The 22143-nt window shown below is 59.3% G+C and overlaps 1 protein-coding gene across 3 annotated transcripts in view; it reads right to left on the bottom strand.

The window, feature by feature from the left end:
- The window catches only part of PRDM16 (PR/SET domain 16), a 313325-nt gene that overhangs the window by 18595 nt on the left and 272587 nt on the right, over positions 1-22143 (bottom strand). For 2 of the 3 annotated variants that reach the window (XM_033114847.1, XM_033114848.1), the window contains exons 5-10: positions 17753-17855; positions 11502-11709; positions 9624-9771; positions 9096-9249; positions 3495-4911; positions 1120-1207 (exon numbers count right to left, since the gene is read on the bottom strand). In XM_033114847.1, the coding sequence (XP_032970738.1) occupies positions 1120-1207; positions 3495-4911; positions 9096-9249; positions 9624-9771; positions 11502-11709; positions 17753-17855 (2118 nt within the window). Of the gene's footprint in view, positions 1-1119; positions 1208-3494; positions 4912-9095; positions 9250-9623; positions 9772-11501; positions 11710-17752; positions 17856-19951; positions 20069-22143 lie in introns of those variants that run through there. The other variant, XM_033114849.1, reaches the window with a different exon arrangement.

Genomic DNA, 22143 nt, shown 5'->3' with positions numbered 1-22143 from the left:
CACCGGGCAGGCATAGGGGGCTGACAGAGGGGACAATGCCCCCCCCCTTCCTCAGACCAGGGTGGGGCTCAGAAGCCGCTGCAGGTCTGCCTGCTCCACGGGATCAGATATCCCGGCTGAGCTCCCGCACAAACACAAACACAGGATGCGCCTGGCTGGCTTGTCGGCTTTTTCCAGCCTGTCCGAGGAAAATCAGGGGAAGTTGTTACCCAAACTCCACGGCCCCAGCAAAACAATGGGAGGCACTAAGTTTAGCTGTGAACCCAGGCAGGGTGCGGGTTTCACAACCTGGGGGTGTCTGTCCAGGGTGGGAAGCTCTGAGAGAGAACAATGCCCCGTCTGGGGTCGGGTTCAGGCCCGTCCCATAGCTCAGGCCCCTGGGCCCTCCGGGTTTGGGGGAAGAGGCCTGTTGCTCTGGGGGGACTGGGCCCCAAGCAGTGAGAACAGGTAGGCATGCGGGCAGGGAACTGGGAAAGACTCTGCCGGGCTCTGCTGCTCACCCCAGCTTCGGCTACCTCTCAGTGCCCACCTCTGGGAGAATGTGGCCGGAGGGACACACACGACTGTGTGCAGACTCGGGGGGTCTGTTTCCCAGACTCCAACTCTAGTCCGGCCGACAGCCTGGCCACCCTATCTGGCCCCGGGGGAGGGCGTTTATCCTGCCCCCACTGCCTGGGACCCTCTGCCCTCAATGCCAGTCCCTCCGCTTCTCTCCTGCTCCTGCCTCCTTATGCCCTTCTCTGCCCCCCTCTGCACGCAGGCCGATCCTCTCCTGGTCTTTTCACTTACGTACACTCAAGGACTGCTCATGTCCACACCTCTGGGCTGTTTCCCGTCTTTCCCTTTATGTTCAAAATTCTTGGATTCACTCCCGGCTTACTCTGCCCACCACCCATGGAAGTTCATTTCCCTGCTACAGCTGAGCCATGGGTCAGTGGGCCCCTTGTGGGCCAGGGTCCTCGGTCACCCCGCGGTTACCCGTGGGGTCTGCAGGGGAAGAATCCTGAGCATTGTACAGGAGGGGAAGCTGAGGACCACTTTGGGTGTGTGGCTTAGTCTGGACGGGCCTTGGGGCTCCTGTTTGCCAAAAAATGCCACCCGGCCCACAACGGGTCTTACCTGGGGGTGGAAGAGCAGTGGGGACGGCCGCAGGTACTTCTCTTTCAGGGCTCCCACGGGGTCTGGCACCTTCCGCTTCTCTACCCTGCTGGACAGCAACACAGAGGGTTACGTACCCCAGCGAGCGGCCCGCCGGGCTCCTGCCTGTGCCCCATCACTCAGGAGGTGGGGGACCTCACCACAGCGGCCTGGCTTCCCAGCCCACCTGATGGCTGTGAGGACATCCATGACCCGGCCACCCGATTGCCCGTGTGATCTCCTGGCCGGCCCCTCCCGTGCTCCCCCACCACATGCCCGGTGCTAAAGCCCAAGTCTCCCTAGTGTGCCCCCAACCACGCCAGCTGTGGGCACCGTGCACGTGTCCACGCTGGAGCCTGGAGTCTTCTCTGGAGGCCCGAGTGCACCAGCCTCTACCAACTGGCCTGTTAACCCTGCGAGGGGTCAGCCCTGTTGGGGGCCCTGGGCTTGCCACCGCAACACGTGGAGCACAGAGCAGGCTGCCACCCACACCCCGACTTCCCATCCCTCCCGGCCCTTGGCCCGGGGCGCTCTGCCCCAGGTAAACGTGAGTGACCAGTGGGTCCCGTCCTGGGGAAGTTACCAGGGCCTCCAGGCAGGTTCTACCCCAGACTTGCGAAAGTTGGTAGAGATGACAGTTCTAGAATGTTTCCCAAATGGTGGTGACAACTGTTAACCACAGAACAAGTGGAGGAGGTGGCCGGGGTGGCGTCCGGCAATGCCTCGTCTCACCTGAGCCCCTCCTCTCACTGTTTCTCAGCAGCACCTGCCTCAGTCTCCCCTGAGGAGCGGAGATTTAATCTCCACTTTGGGGAGACTGGCCACCACCCCACACACAGACATAGCACCTCTGAACAAGCCTGGGACCAGCCGCTCCTGCTTCGCTCGTGCGAGGGCCTGGTGCAGTGCCGTGCTTACGTAACCCTCTCGTGTGACTCTGCCCTCCAGGGGACTTGTAGAGGCACTGATGGGAGCAGGACGGGGGGGGGGGGGTGGCCGCAAAGAGGCTGAGTGCAGGAAGACTGCACAGCCGCCCCAGAATCCCAGAGGCAGGAGCACCTGGCAGCTAACGCCACGGAGACCCACAGCCCCGTCCAGGGAGAGGACAGGAGCTGGGAAGGTTCTGGGCTTTGGGAAGGTTCCCCTCCCGGAGGAATAAAAGAAACCTCTGGCAGTGGCCATGTGCGTGTGTGGAAACTGGCTCGGAGAGCGTCTCACTCTGCAGGACTTAACCGAGGGCCTGCCTGGTCACAGCTGGACCATGTCGGACCCGGCCCTCCGAGGCAGCACCGCGGGGTGGTGGCACGCTCAGAGAGAAGGCGGCGTGCTCGTGGGAGGAGCAGGGCGAGGTTCGTCTCCTCTTCTTCTGCCATTTTTGTTCATCTGTGTCACATGGCGGCCCCACCAGGCTGGTGGAGGGTGGGGATCCCGTGGGCATGCTGGCGGGCAGAGCAGGAGGATGCCTGCCTCCCCTCCCTGGCACCTCTGTCATCATTTGTCTCACGTGTGCCTTCAGCAGGTGTGACCTCCTCAACTGTGTGCCCATCCCAGGCCCTGGCCGGCCCCTCCGGGAACAGCGGGCACACGGGCCCTCAAGGCGGCCATGTGCCCTCTTACTTCCCGGACCAGTGGGTGCACCATACGCGTGTGGCCGAGGGATTCTCACAGAGGCAAGGCCTGTATCAGCTGCAGCCGTCTGTGCGGGCGCCTCCAGGCTCCCTCTGGAGCCCCCCTGCCCACGTGCACAGCTCTCTTCTCAGGGTCCAGCCTGCCCAGCGCCCCAGGACAGGAGCGGTGGAGGTCAGACCCCTCCCCTCTAACAAACCCATCTGATCAAAGCCTGCCCACAACCTGGGGGGACTGAGTTGGCCCCTCACCAGAGGGATCCTGGTATTTGTACACCCTTTCTCTCCCCTCCTTCACCTTCCCCCGACTTCCCCAGACCACCAGACACCCCCAGATGTGGCTCCAAAGAGCGGCTGAAGGGAAGCAGAGACACTGGGAGCAGAGGGAAGAGCGAGAAGAGTTTTGAGGTCTGGTCCAGAGAAGACAGATGGAGAAGCAGGACGGGCTCAAGGCAGGGCAGCGGGTGTCCCAGTGGCTGTCAGCAAAAGGGAACCATGTGTATCCAGGAGACCCCAAACGTGGCTCTGGCTAGGCGTCCAGCCCAGGAACAGGCCTAGCCAAGCGTGCGCTCAGGCACAGAACCTCCCAAAAGGTTAGGTGCCCCCATGAATTCACCAGAGGCTATGAACCTCAGGGGAGTGTGTGTCACCTCCCGCACGCTGAGCCCTCCCAGCTGCCCAGCTGGGTGGTGCCCATGTGGGACAGCAGGTGAGGACAGGGCATGTTAATACCTGTAGATGGGGTCCATGAAAAAGGGCGACGGCTTGGCATAGTGCAGGGAGGGCTGCTGGGGCAGCGGCGCCGGGCACGCCTTGGGCAGCCCCTCGCCGGCCCCCAGCTTGCGCTCGCCATAGATGTGGTTCTTGCGGGGCTCCCGCCCCGCACCGTTCTGGCTGGCTCGGACGCGGCTGCCGATGCTCAGGTCCAGCGGCTGCTCCTCGCCGGACGCCAGGGCCGGGGCCACCTTGGGCGTGGGCAGGACGGGCTTTGCCTCTTTGGGTTTGGTGGTGAGATCAAAGGGGGACTCGGCACTGGGGCCGCCCACCTTGAGGGCGTCCCGGGGCGACTTTGGCTCGGCTTTGACCAGCAAGTTGTGGGCAAGGGTGCGGTCCGTGAAGGGGTAGAGGGAGTGTGGGAAGTTGGGCAGGAACTGAAAGGGAAACACCGAGTGGTAAGGCAGCGCGCCCAGCTTCTTCTCCTGGATGCCCATGAAGCCGGGGCCGAAGTACTTCTCAGCAATGGAGGCGATGGCCTTGATGGAGTCGCCCGCAGCGCCCGACGCGCTCAGCAGCTGCTCGTCGGGCGGCGGGAAGAAGGAGTGGTGGGCGTAGAAGACGGGCACCTCGCCCACGCTGTGCGCCGCCCCCGGGGGCGCCGTGCCGCCCCCAAACTCTGCCTTGCCCTCGGCTGCCTGGCCCTTGCCCTGCGCCTTGTCGCGGTCGCTGTCCACGTCGCTGTCCAGGTCCGAGCCGGTGCCTGTGGTCGTGTCCAGGTCCGTTCCGGTCGTGGTGTTGATGTCCTCGAAGTCGCTGCCGTCCGACAGGTCGCTGCTCCGGGTCTTGAGCTTCTCGGCGTACGTGTCCTCCAGGCGGCCCTCGAACTTCTCCTCGGCCCCCGCTGCCGCCGTGGCACCCTGGCCGCTGTTGGCCACGGCGGAGACCAGGGGCAGGGCTGGGTTCCCCAGGGGGCTGGGGAGCTTGGCGTCCTGCGTGTGGTTCAGAGGGCTCTTGAGCAGCGGCGTGGGAGGTAGCAGAGGCGGCCGGGGGTACAGGGATGGAGGAAAGATGCCCGGGAAGCCGGGCGTGAGTGCGGGGAAGGCCGGCGGGGCCGCGGAGAACGGCAGGCTCCCCGGGTGCGGCCTGGATGGAAAGTACTCGTTGAAGCCCAGGCCGGTGTGGTTGAGGCTGGGGGGCGGCTTCGCCTTGTCCATCATGGGGCTGGGGGTTAAGGGCAGGCCCGGGGAGAAGAGGCCGCCGGGCGTGTAATGGCTCTTGCCCTCGCAGAAGCGCCGGTGCTTGTTGAGGGAGGAGGTAGTGCTGAACATCTGCCCGCAGTCCTTGCACTTGATCTGCGTGCGGCAGTCGGCGTGCATCCGCTTGTGGCGACACAGGTTGGAGAACTGTGTGTAGGACTTGTGGCAGACCTCACCTAAAGCGTCAGCGGGAAGCGAAGACAAACACCGTATGAAATTACCGGGAAACCCTGGGCTCCGGGAGTGGGCCATGGGCCGCTTCTGGCTCTGTCATCAGAGCAGCCGTGCTCGTGTGTGAGCACACGTGTGTGCACAGGGGTGCGTGTGTGGCCACGTGTGCAGGCGTGTCTGCATGGCAAGTGTGTGTGTGCGTGCATGGTCATGAGAGGACATGATATGTGCTCGCATGTGTGTCTGTGGGCATGTGTGCAGGAATGTATGCAGGTGTACACACATACATGACTGTGCAGTCTGTGTGTGTGCCTGCACGTGTGTGCACACACGTACAGCTATGTGTGCCTCCTACCCTCAGTGACCAGCATGGATTGCAAGGACCACCTGTGCCTGCCCTGGGGCCCCTGGGCTGGCTCAGACAGATCTCACCGTCTCACTGGGAAATGGGGTGCAGTGACAGTGACACTGCTCCAGCAGAGAGGAGCCCACGGCCACCCAGATCAGACCTCCCGCTTTCTAAAGAGTAAAATGCCCCCAGCTACCCTGTCCCCTCTTTTAGTCTCAGGCCCCGTTTTCTGCACCCAAAAGGGGAACCAGCCCACTGAGGGGTTCTTAGTCAGGGAGTCTGAGCAGTGTGAGGTCACCATTTGGGGGTGGCCTGAAGGTGGGGGTGGAGGGAAGCCCCAGGCAGTGCCCTGCAGAGAGGGGCTGGGTCCATGTTTCAGAAAAGTGGAATGTCGCCAAATGGGGGTGAAGAGGCAGTGTCAGGCTCTTGCTGGCAGACACAAGTCTCTGCTCTTAACAGGAGAGGGCAGTGCTGGTCAGAGCCAAACACCGGGACCTAGAGGCCCGGGGGACCCATCTCGGCCATTTTCCCAATGGCCTGTGAGCTAAGTATCAGTGAATCACCAGCCTTTCTTTCTTCTCTTGTTTTTCTAGCAGTGGGAGGAACACACACACACACCCCACAAGTGTGTCTCTCGGCAGGACAATTCGTGTCCTAAATGCAGCCCCGGTGGAAACAATGGTTTCAGCGTGTTTCTTGCTCACCACAAATGGTTGGCTGCCTGATGTCATGCTATTCTAGCTGGGGCTTCGCCCCTGAGATTATCATGTTCTTTAATCACAGTATCTATTTATATGAACGGCTCTGCCTTCCGAGTTGTCTGGCCTGGCGGGGCGTTTTCAGGGCTGAGGGGGAAGGACGCTCCCTCATTTACTCCAATCTGCCCCCTTGGGCAGACGCTGGTACAGAGGTGCCTCCGCAGGACGGTCTCCCACCCGGCCCTCAGCAGGGCGTTCCTCAGCTCAGGCATGGCTCGACACGTAAGTGACCCTCACATGCCCCCGGCCACCAGGGGGCTCTGTCAGAGCCTCGTTGGTGGCTGCTGTCACCCTGAGCCTGGAAGCGTGCCTGGGCTCCTTGGTTCCCACCCACCCCCCCCCCACCCCCCGCTCCCACGATGGAGGGGATGTGCAGAAACGCTGGGGCTACGGAGAGGCCTCATGGAGACTGAGGTCTAAGATGCACGTCCGGGACCTGGGACTGCCACCAGCTGGCTCAGAGCCGGGAAAAGGAGGTGGCTGTCGGCAGGGGCTGAGAAAGGCCCCTGCACGTGGGGACCAGCACCTGACCAAGGGTGTCTCAGGGTCCTGTCAGGATGCAGGGGGGCCCTGGACTATATTCACCCCATCAGCAGTTCCTTTTCCTTGCAGGGTATGTCCATGGGTACACACACCCATGCACTCCAGAGAAGGTCTTTTTCTGAAAAGTGTCCACAAGGAGACTGTCATCTATGTGTCCATTCTCTCTAACACACCCGCCGGCACACCCTTGAGCCCCCGGTGCAGGAGGCACCACCAGGAAGTGACGCTGCCTTGGTGTGTGTGGTCAGTGAGGCGGGGCGGGGGGGCTTCCAGGCAAGTCTCGGCACTGACCTGCGGGGGTTGTGGGCGTGCAGCCCGGTGCAGCCCGTGATGCACACAGGTCTGTGCACACCACAGCCCGCACGACTGCGAGCCGCGCTCCTTCGAGCGGCTGAGCTGTTCTCCAAGTGCCCCGTCTGCACTTTCTCACGTGTCTGCAGTGACCTGCCACGCCTGACCACAGGGTCTACCATGTGCCCTGCTGCGGTCTGGGGGACCACAAGACCCTATTGCACGTGTCTCATCTGATTTCTCAAATTTGTGTCACCCTATCAGAACGGAACATGCCCACATGCAACCTGGTTGCGTGGGGCCTCTCACAATTCACCCCCTTAGCCAAAAGCCAAGGAACCCAGGTGAACATAGAGCAGACAAGCGGTGAGATCTGCTGACGCCCAGCAGGCCGGTCAGGCTGCCGGTGCTCCCCACTTCGCACGGAGCCTGTGGGGGCAGTGGGAACAGACCCTCCCTGAGCGCTGTGCTTCCTGAGGCTCACGTGATTCACACGACCCAACGAGACTTCACAAAGCTGGTCTGCATGCCCAGAAAGCCAGTCACTTTGAAGCCTATGTGCAATTTTCCTGCTTCTAAGCTTCTTAAAACCTCCAAGCTCTTACTGGATGTGCTCACATGTACCCTTCCCCCAGTGGACTCGCTGGGACGGTCACCCATGGAAGCAGGATCACACCTCCGGCTGCACAGACACAGCCCCCAGCCTCACTCCCACCAGCTCGCTTCTTCCCAGCCCCTCCCAGAGGCCATGGGCCCTGCCCGTGCAGGGCGGCCGGGCTGCTCACACCACTGCTCAGATGCTCTCTTTCCAGGGCCTGCGGGTCACAGAGGTGGTGGTGCGTAGAAAGACGACACTAGTGGACTTGGTCTGGCCCTTTGCTTCTTCAGCTCTGGGAGAGAGTGACCCAGGTGGGTTAGGGTCTGAGTCACCTCTAGCAGGACAGCTGGAAGCTTGGGTTGGGGGCAGCGGGTGGGTGGGGACATAGCTCCTGACAAAGGCCTGACTGGCCAGTCAGCATGGCCTCTTTGGGGCAAGCGTCCAATGCTGAACAACACCCACTAGGGAGAGAACATCCTGACCCCAAGGCCCAAAGCTCCCAGAGTCACCACCCCTCACACTGAGGTGATGGAGCCTGAGAAGTTCCAGGCCACTCAGCCCAGGGTCAGGAGCCAGACCCCTGGAGCTAGATTCTGGGCTGTACACGGGTCACACACTGTCTGGAAACCTCAGTTTACTTCTCTGTCAGTTGGAGATAGTGCAGCCCCCACTCCCTACAATTTTGTAAGGATGCCATGAAATAATGTGTGTGGATAGTGACTCAGCCCAATGCAGGTGTGGATGGAGACTCAGCACTATCATGTGTGAAATGATTGCTCACTGCACTGCTAGGCAGATAGGAATCTTCTGGGTCACATCCCTGGGCTGGCCCATAAGGTCCCCCCCTTTGTAACTTCTGATCCCTTTCCTGTTACCCCATCACTCACTACCCAGATACACGTGGCCTCAAGGCCTCTGTGCCCGTGGCCTGTCCTAAGCCCCCTCTACAGCTGCCCCCTCAGCTCACTCCCTACTTCCTCTGTGCTCTGCTATAGTGCCTCTCGTCCCACAGGCCTCCCGTCACATTGACGGGGCAGTGCCCACCTGGCCAAGCCCCTGGCACTTGGAGAGTCTCCTACCTCCCCCCGGCTCATGTGCCTGTCACATACATATACATTAACGTGTATACGGCTTGGCCTCTGTCCCCTCTACTGTCGGGGAAGCTCCACAAGCACAGGCCCATTAGGTATGGCCGAGCCCTGCCACCTGGACAGCACTGCTCACACAGCCTGGGCTCCCCAGAGGCTGCTGAGCCCATGACATGGGACTCAGTGAGTGCCAGGGGGTTGTCACACCTCCTGGAGCCCAGGTTGGGTGGGGCAGAAGTGCAGAGAGAGGAGGGGCAGGGAGGGAGGCCCTTCCCACTATCCACCACCCACCTCGGCCACTGCAGCGGTAAGCAGGGGGGGAACCAAGGAGGGCGGAGCAAGAGAGATGAGTCTCCTAATGAGGGTACCAGGGGGCAAAGTGATGAAAAGACAGCACCAGGACAGCATCCAGGGCCTGGGCTTCCTGTCGGCAGCTGCCACGAACACTTTCTAAAGAAACAGGGGTCTTGCCAATGGGGGACAGCCTGGAGATTTCCTGTGTTGGCCTGACCCCCAAGGCACCCTCGTGTCACGTTAGGGGCCCAGCTGGGGGACAACTTACATATGAAAGGTTTGACCGTGCTGTGGATGTGTTTGTGTTGCTTGAGGCCGGAGGACGTGGCGAATGTCTTCCCGCAATCCGGGCAGGCGTGCGCCCGGGCACCGACGTGCTGGGAGCGGATGTGCCGCTGCAGGTTGCTGGGGTCCGTGAACACCTGGGGACACAGACGCTGTCGGCTGGTGCCCCCGTCATCCTCCTTCGGGCTGCTGGATGGGGTCTCACTCGCCCCTGCCCCAAGTCTGGCCAGGACAGGTCTCTGCTGTATTGGCGGCCCCCCGGGGGGCCTAAGGAGACCTGTCAAGGCTCCCCCAGACTCTGTTCCCTCCACAGCAGCTCCTGAGAGAACCGTGGCCGTGTGGCCACGAGGATGTGTGAGGCAGGAACTCGGTGGCGGCATAGTGCTCGTGTTGCCCCGGCTCGGGGGCTCGCCCTGCCAGCCTCTCTTGCACATGGCGGGGCCCTGCCCCATCCTAGCTGTGTGACCCACTGCTCTCGTGTGGGAGCCACAGGCGCGCATGGGCATGTTACCTTCACACAGTTTTCACATTCGAAGCGCTTGCCGCTGTCGTGGGACATCTGGTGGCGGATGAGGTTGGACTTCCAGTTGAAGGCCTTGGGACACTGGTCACACTTGTACTCGCGCTCCTCTGTGTGGACGACCATGTGCTGCTCCAAGCTGTGCAGTGGGGACAGGGGTCACTGCAGGGCCCATCTGCCCCCCGGCTGCCCAGGAGTGGGGACCCACAGCCCAGCGTGGCCCGTTCTCCGCAGCCCATCAGAGCACCCCCTCCACCCCAGTCCCTGCTCAGAGAGCAGAGCGAGCCCCACCTGCCCTCCGGACGGTCAAGGGGATGGAGGGGCAGAGAGGGCCTTCCCGGAGGGAGCTTAGGCCCTTATCCAAGACAAATGCCCAGGGAGTCCCCAGCCCACACTTCCTATGGCTCTTCTGGACAATCTTGACCTTGAAGCCAACCTTGGAGCCATGAGCAAAGGGGTCCAATGTTCCATGAGCCCCAGAGTGGGAGCAGGGCCCCGAAAACACAAGGCCACCCTCTGAGTAGCCTCAGGGTGCTCGCTGGCCACGCCGGGTTGAGTGCCTGCCCGCCAGGCACGCACAAGGCGGTCGGCAGGAGTTAAGGAGCGGGTCTCCAAATGAGATGTGATGGCTGGAGAGCACAGCCGCTCGGGCAGGGCCGTGGCGGCACGTGGATGAACGGGCAGCTCTAATCCCTCCTCTCGGGGGAACCCTGCTTCTCCCCCGTCCCAGGTAGACCGTTAATCTTCATGAGTAAAGCAGTAATACATCACGGCCCGTTAATTACGGGCCCAGCCAGCCATTTAGATCAGAAACGCTTGGCTCTCGAACACCCGGCAGATTGTATCTTTTTCCCTGTTGTTAATTGTGATTTATGTGTTTATGTAAAGAAAACACGGACCCTCTTGAGCAGCGCTTACCGCCCAGGGCCTCAGTCGGGATTTGCCCAAACGCTTATTTCTGTCATCTGTTCAGGGTGGAGGGTTTCCTGCCTCGGGGGAAGGGGGGGCCTGCAGTGGGCTTGGCGATCAATCCCCCGCAATCCCACAGCCAGTTAGTGACCTGATGGGTCTGTACTCTGACTTTGCAAGGCTGCCCCGGGAGGAAATTCTCAAAGGCAGGGGGTGGAGGCCCATGCTGGAAAATCTTCCTGGTTCACTGGAGCATGGGGACACCGTGTCCTGGCTCTTTCCCCACAGAGCCCGATCTTTCCCAGGGGTCCTCAGGGCCTCCAGCCTCTAGCCCCCAGGTCCTGACTCCTGCCTGGCCCCTGCTCCAGGCTGAGGGTGTCCAGCTGGCCTGGCACTCTGTGCCCATGTCTGTGAGGTGTCCCGGGACAGGTGGGTGCCGCCTGTGGAGAGCAGAAGCAGGTGCCTGCGATGGGGGTAAGGGGCCCCCTGGGTGCTACTGCCCCGAGGGCCAGGCCACTCCACCAATCCCTGGACTGGGGTGTGGCTGCCACTGCAACCTGCTTTCAGACCTTTGCACAGCAGCAGCCCCGGGGCCTTTGCGTGTCTCCTGGTCTCACCTGTGTTCTGGCTTCCTCCCCATCTGTCTCTACGACTCTGCCCTGATGCCCAGCGGCAGGCCCAGGGGTGTCTCTTCTGGGCTACACGTGGATCTCCCAGGAGTTGGGGCTCTGACCGGGGACCTGCCTTCACGCCGGAGCCTCCCCTGGCCAGCTCACAGCCTGCTCTGTCTGCAGTGTCAGATGAGTGGGCGGGGTACCTGCCCCTGGGCTGCACCACAATGGAGGGGCCCCTGGGCCTGTCAGGGACAAGGGCTGACCGCTGGCCCTCTCAGGCTCCCTCTGTGTTCCCAGGGCGCTGGCCCTGCTGGCTGCCTGCAGGGCCGGGGGGTGGGGGCAGCACCTGTACTTGCTGGGAAACATCCGCTCACAGTCCTTGCACTCGTGGGCCTGCCCGTCGCCGCTGCCCAGGCCCTCGGGCTTGAGCTCCTCGCCCAGGCCCTCGTACAGGGCGGCCCCCACGGCACCGCACGCGTACTTCTTGTGGCGCCGCAGGTCCAGCTTGGACTGGAAGAGCTCGTCACATACGTCACAGCGGAACGTGGGCTCCTCTGCAAGAGAGAGAGGTCGGGAGGTGGGCGGGTGGGCCCCAGAGCTGCCCCAGAGCCCAGGGCCTGTGAGGGGCTTGCAGGGAGGCCGGGGGCCTGCCCCCACCTGGCTGTTCCGGCTCCTGCTTCCTTCCTGCCCTTACCCCGGACCTAGGAGTGGCTGCCCTGAGGACATGGAGGCCACAGGGACCCCTTGTCTGCATCGTAAGAAACACTGGGCCCCTTCCTGCATCTCAGGAGGCCGCTGTGGGCTTGAGAAGGCCCCGCGCTCGCTCGGGAGCGAGAAGGAAGCCAGGCCAAGTGCTTTGTTTATGAATTAGGAGAAAAAGGACGACAGAGCTCTAATGGGTATCATAAATTATTGCGTCAAGGTCAAACAAATTAAAGGGAGGGCAGCTATTATTAAGTTTACGAGGCGGCATCCTGACCGGCGTGCCAAGGCAAACAATCAGGCCAGAGCTGTCAATTTCCTGGGGGGACGACCTCCGGCCCATCCCAGGCTCCCCCCCCACCCCCACTGCCTAGCGGCTGCCTCACAGCCACTTTTCCCCAGAGCACTGTCCCCGCTGCCTGAGGAGGGCCCCGCGTCCCAACCAGATCTGGAGAGAGAACGTGCACTGGAGCTCTTGCACAAATGAATTGGTGTGCACATGTGTGCTTCCTGTGCATGGGTCTGCAGCTGTGCTCGTGTGTATGCTGTGTGCATGGGCGTGCAGCTGGGTGACCATGAATGTGCACGAGTGTGAGTGTGCACGCATATCGGCATCCATGTCTGTGCGTCTCTGTGCAAACACGTCAGCACTTTCGTGCAGCCACACTCATGCTTATACTGGTGTGCGTGTGTATTCATGTGTACACGAATGAGTGTGCACGTGCGCTTCTGTATGCGGCTATGTGTGTGACAATTTATTTGCACATCCTCACCCTGCATGCACGTGCATGTAAGTGTGCCTGGGTGTTTGGACATATGGGCATGTTTGTGTGTTCGTGTGTGTGCTTCCTTTGCACATGTAAACGTGTATGTTTCTGTGTACACGTGTTCTGTGCATGTTAAGTATACACGTTTGTGTGCATGGCTGACCATGGGTTATGCGTGTTGAGTGTACATGTGTTTATGTGTGCATATGTATACGTGAATATGCACTTGTGTTCATTTGTGCATCTGTGTAAATGTGTGTGCAGCTGTGCATGTGTGAATGTGTGTATGTGTATGTCTGTGTATATCTGTGAATGTGTGTTTAAGTGTAAATATGTCTTTGTGTGCATGTATGAATGTGTGCCCTTGTGTGCACGTGTTTGCGTGCATGTGCACACACACAAAGGCCCCTGGGCCCAGCACTGACTAGAGCCTTCATAACTTAGGCTGAGTGCTGCCTGAAAGGGCCTGACCCGGAGGGGTGCAGGAGACAAGGAGGCAGGGGAGCTGGGGGCAACAGAAGGGGGGCTGCCTCCGGCTCCCTTCCTGTGTCAGATGTACACCGTAAGAGTCTCAGCGTGCGAAGGAGGGTGAGCAGCTGTGCTGCCTGGGCAGTGTGGGTTAGGTGGGCGGGCTGCGAGAGGGGGGGCCACCTCCTCATGACCGGACGGCGTCCAGGGTGGAGGCACTGGTGGGCATCCCCACTGGCGGCCCCTAGGTCCCCCCAACGCCCAGGGGGAGACGCCTGCAGAAGCTGGTTCTGAGACGCCCAGCCAAGCTCCTGGGCATTGGACGACACCCTCGGAAACAGAAGTATCGCCTTGCCAAATGTGACTTTTGTTCATGTCTTTGCACAGAGGCAGATATGTGGGTGACAGAGAAGGGCTGCTGGCCGAGAGGAGCCCTGGGGACACGTGGGGCACGTGCATTTGGGGCAGGCCAGACAGCTCCAGTCCGGGGAATCAAATTACAGTGCCCAGCCCTGCTCTGGGCTCACAGCAGTGGGGGCAGGGGCCTTGGGAGGCTCTGCCCCAAATACCTTCTGGACAAACCCCCCCTGAAACTCACCCGAGACACATGTTGTACGTAGGCTAGAAGGAGGCAAGAAGGCCAGCAGCCCACACAAACCACAGGCTGGGATGCAGGTGATAGGGACAGTAGAGCGCCCATGGCCCTTACGTGTTTGCCAAGACAAGTGGGACCCTGTGTTCCTGCCAGCGCAGAGCAGCAGGGCAGAGGGACGGGCGGCGGTGGGGCCCGTGGCTGACTCGGGAACGAACTCAGAGAAGGTTCTACAACTAAACCCACCACCTGGGCCCTGCCCGGTGCGCAGGTGCCAGGGTGGAACGCCAGCCACGTACACAGGCTGGGGAGGGGACAAGGGTGGACCACATTACAGAATAACCACCCTGCAGGTCTTCACAGCGCTGCCGGCCTTGGAAACAGAGTCCCAGCATTCAGACTCTTCAGGAGAAACGTCTCCAGTGGGGACAACGTGAAGAGTATTGCTGCCACCGCGGGGTGCGGGCCTTCGCCAGCAGGCACTGGCCACAGAGCTTCACGGCTCTCACGCATCTAAGCCCCGGATCAGTCCGGGCATACCCGGCCGGGGCCATGCTTACGCCTGCTTTACAACTGGTAAACTGAGGCTGCCAGAGACTGACTAACTCGCCCAGGGCACCCAGCGAAGTGGCAGGGCCATGTCATTGCTGCCTTTGCCCAGGAAGCGGGCGGCTGAGTCCCCACTTCCCACCAGTGCACGTGACGTGTGCCGTATGTGGTGTGCGAGGGACGCACTGCGGGCCCTGCAGCCTTCTTTGTCTTTCAAAAGAGTTCCCTGTCCATCTGCGCTCCGACGGCGCCATGCTAGCACACAGCCAGATGCTCAGACGCCACCGAGCTGCCCCTGTGGGCTCGTCCTGACTTCCTGGGCTGGCGCGGGGCTGCCCTGGGCCCGCCCACCAGCGTCACCATCAAGTTAGAAATGCCCGTTTGTATTTCACTCTTTCTGGACCCAGCTAAGAACAATCACAGAAGTTGTAATTTGAAAACAAAGACAAGAAGAAATGCCAACCCCACCCGTCCATAACTCTGACAAACTGATTTTTCCAGTTTTGATCTGGAATTTGGATTTAAAGTGAAAATTCAGACTGATTCTTACTCTGACGGCATTTGAGGGGGCGTGCAGGTCATGGAAACAGCCATGGTGGTAAACGCTTCCCTCCTCCCTCACCTCCTGTCCCACATGGACTCAAGTTTACCCTGGTTGAAGGACAGAGCCAGGAACAGGACGTATCTCAGCCTCGCCCACCCGCGCTGCGGTGTGGACAGGTGTCCCAGCCGTCTTCTACGCAGGTAAGGCTGGCACTGAGTGCCCACCTGGGGCGAGCTGGACGGGGCATGGGCCACGTGGGTGTCCCTTTCCCAGCATAAGCAGTTCAGTATTTTAAAGAAATACTAAGAGAGTACATTCTAGTCTTGTTACGTTATATTGAATTATATTGTACTGTACTGCAGTTATATTGTGTTATGTTCTATTGTGTTCTATTGTGTTGTATTGTCTCATATTATGTTGGCCTCATACGCTTTAGACACAACACACTGCACTCTCTGGCCTTTTTGGAGAGGGAAAAGTTAACACTTTTGAGCCTTTCTCAAAGAAAAGCATATCTGAATGGAAATGACTTTCTTCCAAGAGCAGGACGTTCCCTTGAAAGAGAACTCTTTCCCTCTCCATTGAAAGAGTTAAAACAAAATAAAGAGTCGCTGGAACTGATGAACCAGAAAGTAGCCCCTCTGCCCGGAACCACTGGTAGGAAAGCGGAATCGCGTTTCTTCACAAAGCTTCAGCCTCCAGAGTGCGTCCAGCCCCAAACCACAGGGCCTGGTGCCCCTACGCGCCGGCAAGCCAGGGCCTGCGTGCCTTCTGTGTCACCTGAACGGTGTCCCCGGCAAAGCCCCTGCCCCCAGCAAGAGCAGGAAGAATTGCAATTTAAAATTGTACTGTCCTCCTCTAAATCGGGTGGGGGTGCATGGGGGAGGCGGCTGGAGCCGGGCCCAGCTTCCCCCCAAATCAAGCTAAGCCAGCGTGGCAGCCCCACCCACGCCTTGCGCCTCAGACCTGGGGCTCGCGTGTCTATCTGAAGTCCCATCAGCACATTTTCACGGCAGAGCAGGAACGTAACAGAAAAATAAATAAGTGCCTAATGGCCTCACAGAACCGAGGGGGACACAATTATATGGCATCTACATGCTAATCGACCTGACGAGGCTCAAAGCGCTCGAGAGCCCACTCCAAATTCCTGCCGTGATAAGGGGCCGCTGCGTTTAGCTGGGGCTGCGATAAAAGATTTTTTATGATAATTATCTTAGTGAGAAACATTTCTGCATTTTCTTTCTGTGCGTTTCAGAGTTTAACTGGGGGGGGGGGTGGTGGTGGCTGTTGGAAGCAAGGGAGTGATCTTGACAGCAAAGAGTCGGAAAAGTCAAATATTTGATGTTGGGCCATTATGTGTGGAAAGCAATTAGCCCACAAATGTTTGATAAATTATTAGGAAAATGTAGACCCAGGTTACTTGAGATCGGGGGCCAGAAGGGAGACAGGAATCAAGGTTTCTAAAACCTTTCGGAAGAAAGAAATTTCATTCCACAAATGAGATCCCATTGTCGAGCACGCTCCTTGAGCTAAGTGGGTTTATCTTTCGGCGTTCTCGTGTGTTATCTAAATTCATAGGTCTTTCCCACAATTATTTTAAGGAAAATGAGACCATCCCCCTGCTACCCAGATCTCAGCCATTTATTTTTCTTTTCTCAACGGCCTAATTAAAACCAAACTTCAGAGGAGAGTACAGATAGCATCCGGCTCGTAAAACGGTCCTTCTGTGGCGATTGCCTTTGGAACAACTCAGGGACACGAGCTACTACTGCACACAACAAGGTGGCTGGCTCCTAACTGCTGGCCATGCTGGGGGATCAAAAGGGTAAATTAAGGCAGATAGCTCTGGGTCTGTTCTCAGAGGCTTCCTGGCAATTCCAACGCCAGCTCCTGCCCAGCCAATACCTCTCCACGCCGTGACGTCGGAGTGGTTCCTTAGAGAAACATGCAGTCAGTGGTGCTGATCGTTAAGCTGTGGTGTGTTTGGAGAGGAGGGAAAGAAAAATGGGAAGGAAAACTAGCCTCCCCCTTTCTCTAGCATAAGTGGAGCCGGTGGTTCCGGAGACGGTTGGAAGGGGAGACGGCTTTTCTGTTTACTTGTGGGGTCTCATTCAAAGAAAAGAGGCCATCGGCTCAGCAGCGGCTCTGGGGGTTAATGGACCAGTTCTCCGGGGCCCCACGTGGTGCGGCGAGCCCCCCTCCAGCCAGCTTTCCCCTGCAACTTAACGTGGTTCCAGGACCCCAAGGAGACTGGGCACTCCGCTTAACAATGTGGACGAAGGAAAGCAAACCTGTGGCTCAGAAACCCTAGTCTGTCTGCGGCTGGAATTTTCTCACACTTCCTCTGAGATGTACTTGGAGGGACGGACGGAGGGAAGTGCGCCTACCGCAGATATCCAGTGAGGAGACCAGGGGCAGGGACGCTCAGAGCCCTGCTGGACGGCGTGGCTGCTGCCCGTAGCCCTGGGGGTGCGTCCGCTGTCCTGCATTTCCCTCTCACCAAACACACTGTTCCTCAACATTCCTCTTGGACTCTTTCCTTCTAACCACAGGTGGGCATGACCTTCAAAGACACCGATGCGGCCACTGCCCTTTCCTAAAGGAAACTGAAACTTCTCCCAGGGCGCCTCGCGCTCTCTGGAGGACGCGTGTTTCCAAGCCACTACCCTGTTTTTGTTTAAGTACTGGGGGCAGCACACAAAGCTGCAGCTGATGACAATGACAAAGACAATAATAATAAACGTCACACGTGTAAGAACCAGCGGGACTCGCCCACGGCAACACGGCGCCCAGGCCCCCAGGGGGCTGCAGTCCCCTCTGGGACGCAGGGGGCCCACAGCACCCAGGGGAGAAGGCGAAGGGCCCAGGCTGGGAAGGTGTTGGGAGGGCTGCTTCGGTGAGCCTGGGGTCTGGGCAGAGGCTGGGGGTGCCGCCCCCCCATCCCGCGGAATGAGGCTCTGCTGGTGGGGGCTTACCATCCAGACTGGGGGGCACCGTCCCCAGGGAGTAGGCGCCTTCCTTCACGTGCACCAGCAGCTCTTGTCCTGGCTCAATGTCCTTAATGACTTTGTAATAGATCTAGGATGAAAAAACCAGAGAGAGAGGGTAAGTGTTGTCCTCGTCACCTCGAAAGCCACACTGTGCCCACCCAGCCAGCGGGCCGCTGGGGCTGCTCCTGGGGGAGGCGGACCCACCGGCCACTTGACCTGCTTTGTAACTGCTACAAAGAGGTCCCCCTCTGGAATTTAGCAAAACACACTTGAAAGGACCAGAGTCCCTTTTTAATTTGTTTTATCCAGCTTTTGAGAGTTGATAAAGGGGGTATAAAATGAAATTGGTGAGAATTAGCTCCCAAGTTCCCCAGTAGAGCGTGTCCTGGTGGGAGATATTTGGGGGGAAGGGTCTCTTTCATCAGGAGCAGGCCCGGGGTGATTCCTTATGTCAGCGTGTATGTGAGACACTCTTTGTTACTGGAGGGGGCTTGGGTCGAGAGTGCATTTGGGTGTTTATGACGGAGGCCCTGTGGGTCAGGACCCAGGCTGCGAGTCTCCCATGAGCATGGATGCCATGTGAAAGGGGAGGTGGAGAGGAGCGTGTGCCTGCGGCAAACTTGGTGCCTAGTGGCCGTTGGGGTCTGAGGTAGGGGACATCCTTGGCAACAGGGAGGAGAGGGTAGGACTCAGGATGGATTCTACGGTTCCGATGTCCAGGGGATCAACTTGCAATGCCCAGCCTCAGTACTGAGCCGTAATGCCACTTGCTGATGTGTCCCCTGCAAAAGGACCATCTGTACTAAAGGTGGTGGCCGCGATCTGGAAAACTCTAGCAACTTGGAAGGGCAGGACAGCATGAACCCCTGGTGGAGCCCAGGGAACTGCCCCAAAGGTCTGGGCCTGCCTAGCAGCCCACTGCCCTATGCGGAGACCAGGGGCACACGTCCTCTGGGAGGGGGCAGCCACTTGTCATGTGAGCAGGGCTGTGCCTGCAGCTTAAATCTGGAAATCTCAGACTGGAGGGTGCGTCTCTAGGGCCAATCCACTGCCTACCACCTGGCATGTGGGTGTTTGGGCCTGTATTCAGAGAATAGTCACCAAGGAGCTTCCAGGAAACCGAAGGCCCAACCGCAGGACTGGCTGGGAGGCCAGAGAAAGACCCAAACAAACCCTCTGTCCTGGAAGACTCCCGGCGCAGGCTTCTCCAGGCAGTTCCCACCCAGAGTCGTCATGGAGACCTGACGGACAGGTACGGGCCAGGCTTCCCGGCAGCAGCTGGACATAACTCGGTGGTGGCCCGGGACAAGCTGGCACATGGCCTCCTGCCTCACTTGCTCTCTGCCCCACCCTGGGAAACATCTGGAAGGCTGAGCTTCCTGATCACTTGTTGGACCCTTCCCCCCGCTTCCACGGCTTGCCCAGTTGTGGACTCGCTCACAAACCGCCAGTCCCAACTCCAGAACGATACCAACGCACTCTTGAAGGGACACATAAAGCTACCGTGCATCCCAACGCCCACCTGGATGTCATTCCCAGGACAGCAGGAGTGCCTGCAGTGGGAAATCTGCCCAGGCACATATATCTATCTCATTGCTGGGTACACCTCCTTTCCCTGTACTCAGTAGTGATTTTGTTTGGCAATTAGCCTCAGGTACGGCACTACAATAATGGTGCGATTTTAAAATGGAGAATGGAAACCGGACCATATTAACAGCTGTAATTAAACCAATTGTTATTAAGATCTCAGTTTTGTATCATTTAATTAAAAAAATTATACAGTGGCTGAATCATTGTTTAAAAAAAAAAATCAGACTTGAGTCGCTGTTTTTCAAAATCGTACCCAAAGTGCATCCAAAGCTCCGACGAAGTGCAGAGAGCCCACGGGCGCCCGGGGCAGAGTCAGGGGTCGTTAATGAGCAGGGACAGTAGCACTTTCGTCTGGGCAGTAAGTGAGCGCACCCAGCGAGAATGTTTAATGCCGTCGCCGGGCGGCAGCCCCTGCACTCAGGCTGGGGAGGCCCCTGCGAAAAGGAGGGCCCGCGGCCTGAGCCGCCGAGGGCTTTCCGCCGGTCCCCGTTAGAGGGCAATGTGGCCCCGCCCGCAGCTTCCTTCCGCGCTTGTGTCCCCCGCCCCCTGCCCCGAGAGGGCCCGGGACGCTCGAGGCGGGCGGAGGGCTCTGACCTGGCATCCCGGCTCGGTGCGCGGCTCCGGGCGGCCACGTCCTCCCGCGCAGTCTGGGCTGCTGGGCTCCTGCTCTGGCCGGGCTGGCAGGGGCTGGGAGCGGCCTGACTCCCTCCTCCGCCTCCCCTCTCAGACCCCCTCAGAGGGCCACCGGGCCTCCCAGGACCCCCCCCCCCACACACACCCCCACCTCACCCTCCTCCAGGAGGGCCACCACTTCTTCCCCGACCCCCACCCCGGCTCCTAGGGCAGCTGGACTCCCTCCTCCGAGGGCCCACAGGACCTCCTGGGATCCCCGCACCCGCACTCCGAGGCTGCCCGGTCCCCGCCCCCTCACACCCCTCCTTGCTCTGAAGGCTGCTGGACCTCCTGAGACCCCTCCACACCCACACTCCCAATCCGCGGGCCGCGGGACTCCCTCCTTCGGCGCCCTCCAAGGCCGCCTGGCCTCCTGGGGGACTGACCCTCCCCTGGAGCCGCCAAGGGAGGGTCCAGTGCGCTCGGCTTCCAGGAGCAGTTTGAGCGCAGCGGTAGCCCCCTCCCGGGACCTGGACCCACAGGACTGACCCCTGGGTAACCTCCCCGTCCCGGGACCCACAGGACGGCCGCCGGCTCGCCTGGCGGGGGCGCGAGCACAGGACTCGAGGGCGGTGAGCCGGTAGCCGCAGCCGCCTGGACTTTGAGCTGCAGAGGGAATTAATCGCTATTAGTGCTAATCGCGGGGCCCGGGCTGGGCGGGGTGTGTGTGTCACTGTCCCCGACCTGCCTCCACCTGGAAGAGGAGGCCAGGAGGTGAGGGAAATCAGCGCAAACTTTCCCAAACTCGTGGGTCTGGCCTCTGCCTGCCGCGCGGAGCTCCGCACAGTAGCCGCGGAGTCTTTACAACCTGTCCCCAGTGGCACAACGGCCAAATCAGCCAGATGCGCCGAGAAAGCCGCGCGCGGTTCCTGGTCGGCGGGGTCCGGCGACTTCCTGGGACAAAGGCCGGGCTTAGGTGGGACTGAGGCCCCGCCGCTCCTGGCTTGCAGGGCGGTACAAGTGCCAGTTCACCGTACTCAGCCCGGCCCTGCCCTTCGGGGCCTATAATGGATTACTGCAGCTCCTTAAAAATTCCTGAAGTCGGTTTGTCACCTTCCTTTCATTGTGTGCCCCTGGGTCTTACTCAGACCCGAAGGCCAAGTTAGCTCATGGACACGCTGTACAGGAAGAGTTTTCCTAAGAGGGGAGAGAGAAGTCGGCCTCTCAAGGAGAAAGATCCCCCTCCCCCACGCCCTGTCAGGCCGCTCAGGCACGGGAAGGGAAACACCTCCAGCATCTAAATACCTGTGTCTCTCCCCACAGCTGCTCCCCTGCGCTAAATAAGACGTCTCAGGCCCTGGATTGTGTGCCCTGCAAGGCTGCGCGTGAATACCTCTCTGGTTTCAGGAGCTGAGGGCGGGGAAAGCCGCTCCAGAAGCTGAGTTTACTAACCCCAATAAATGTCTGCTCTAAACGGCTTTGAAAAGAGCTGTGCCAAACAGACCTGATCTGAAATTACGTCGTTGCTTCAACGTTTCCCGTCCTCTTGGTAACGACAATGACTTTATTAAATGCCAGAAACAGGCCCGAGGAATTATAACTGTTTCGCCTGACCCTGCCTGCTGTCTCCCCTTCTGTCACCCTCCCGACACAGGCGCTCCCTGTAGGTACACGGAGCAACGGGGATGAATTGGTGCCCACGTATGCAACAAAAGGCTGAGAAACCGCCCAGGAGGGCTGGACTGGGGCAGAGGCCACACTCATTTAGCCCGGGCCTGTTAAGAGCATGAACTTCATTATTTTCCCCCAACAACATTCTTCAAGACAAAGAAATATTTCAAATTTGTAATGGCTACCAGTTTCGGATACTTTCTCCTTAGCCTTCCTTAAGGTTTTCTCTCTAACATCAAATCAATTCTCAAGGATAAATATTATTTTCTAACATGAACAATTGAGTCGCATATTTTTTATTTCTACTTAATCTTAGAATTTTTAAACATAAATAGAAAAACTGCATCCCAACTGGCCTGGCTAGAAATGGCCAGATGACGCAGACTCCCGGCCAGGGCAGAACACAGGCTGCGGCCTCTGCCCTCCCCTCCCGGGGACAAACGGTTTTCTTGAAAATGTGAAAGTGATCGAGTGAACTGCACAACTTTTCTCCCCTGTTCTGA

Source organism: Rhinolophus ferrumequinum, chromosome 9 (assembly GCF_004115265.2).
Source record: "Rhinolophus ferrumequinum isolate MPI-CBG mRhiFer1 chromosome 9, mRhiFer1_v1.p, whole genome shotgun sequence".
Taxonomy (NCBI): domain Eukaryota; kingdom Metazoa; phylum Chordata; class Mammalia; order Chiroptera; family Rhinolophidae; genus Rhinolophus; species Rhinolophus ferrumequinum.
The sequence above is the reverse complement of the archived record's forward strand: the minus strand, read 5'-3'. Positions and strand labels throughout refer to the sequence as shown.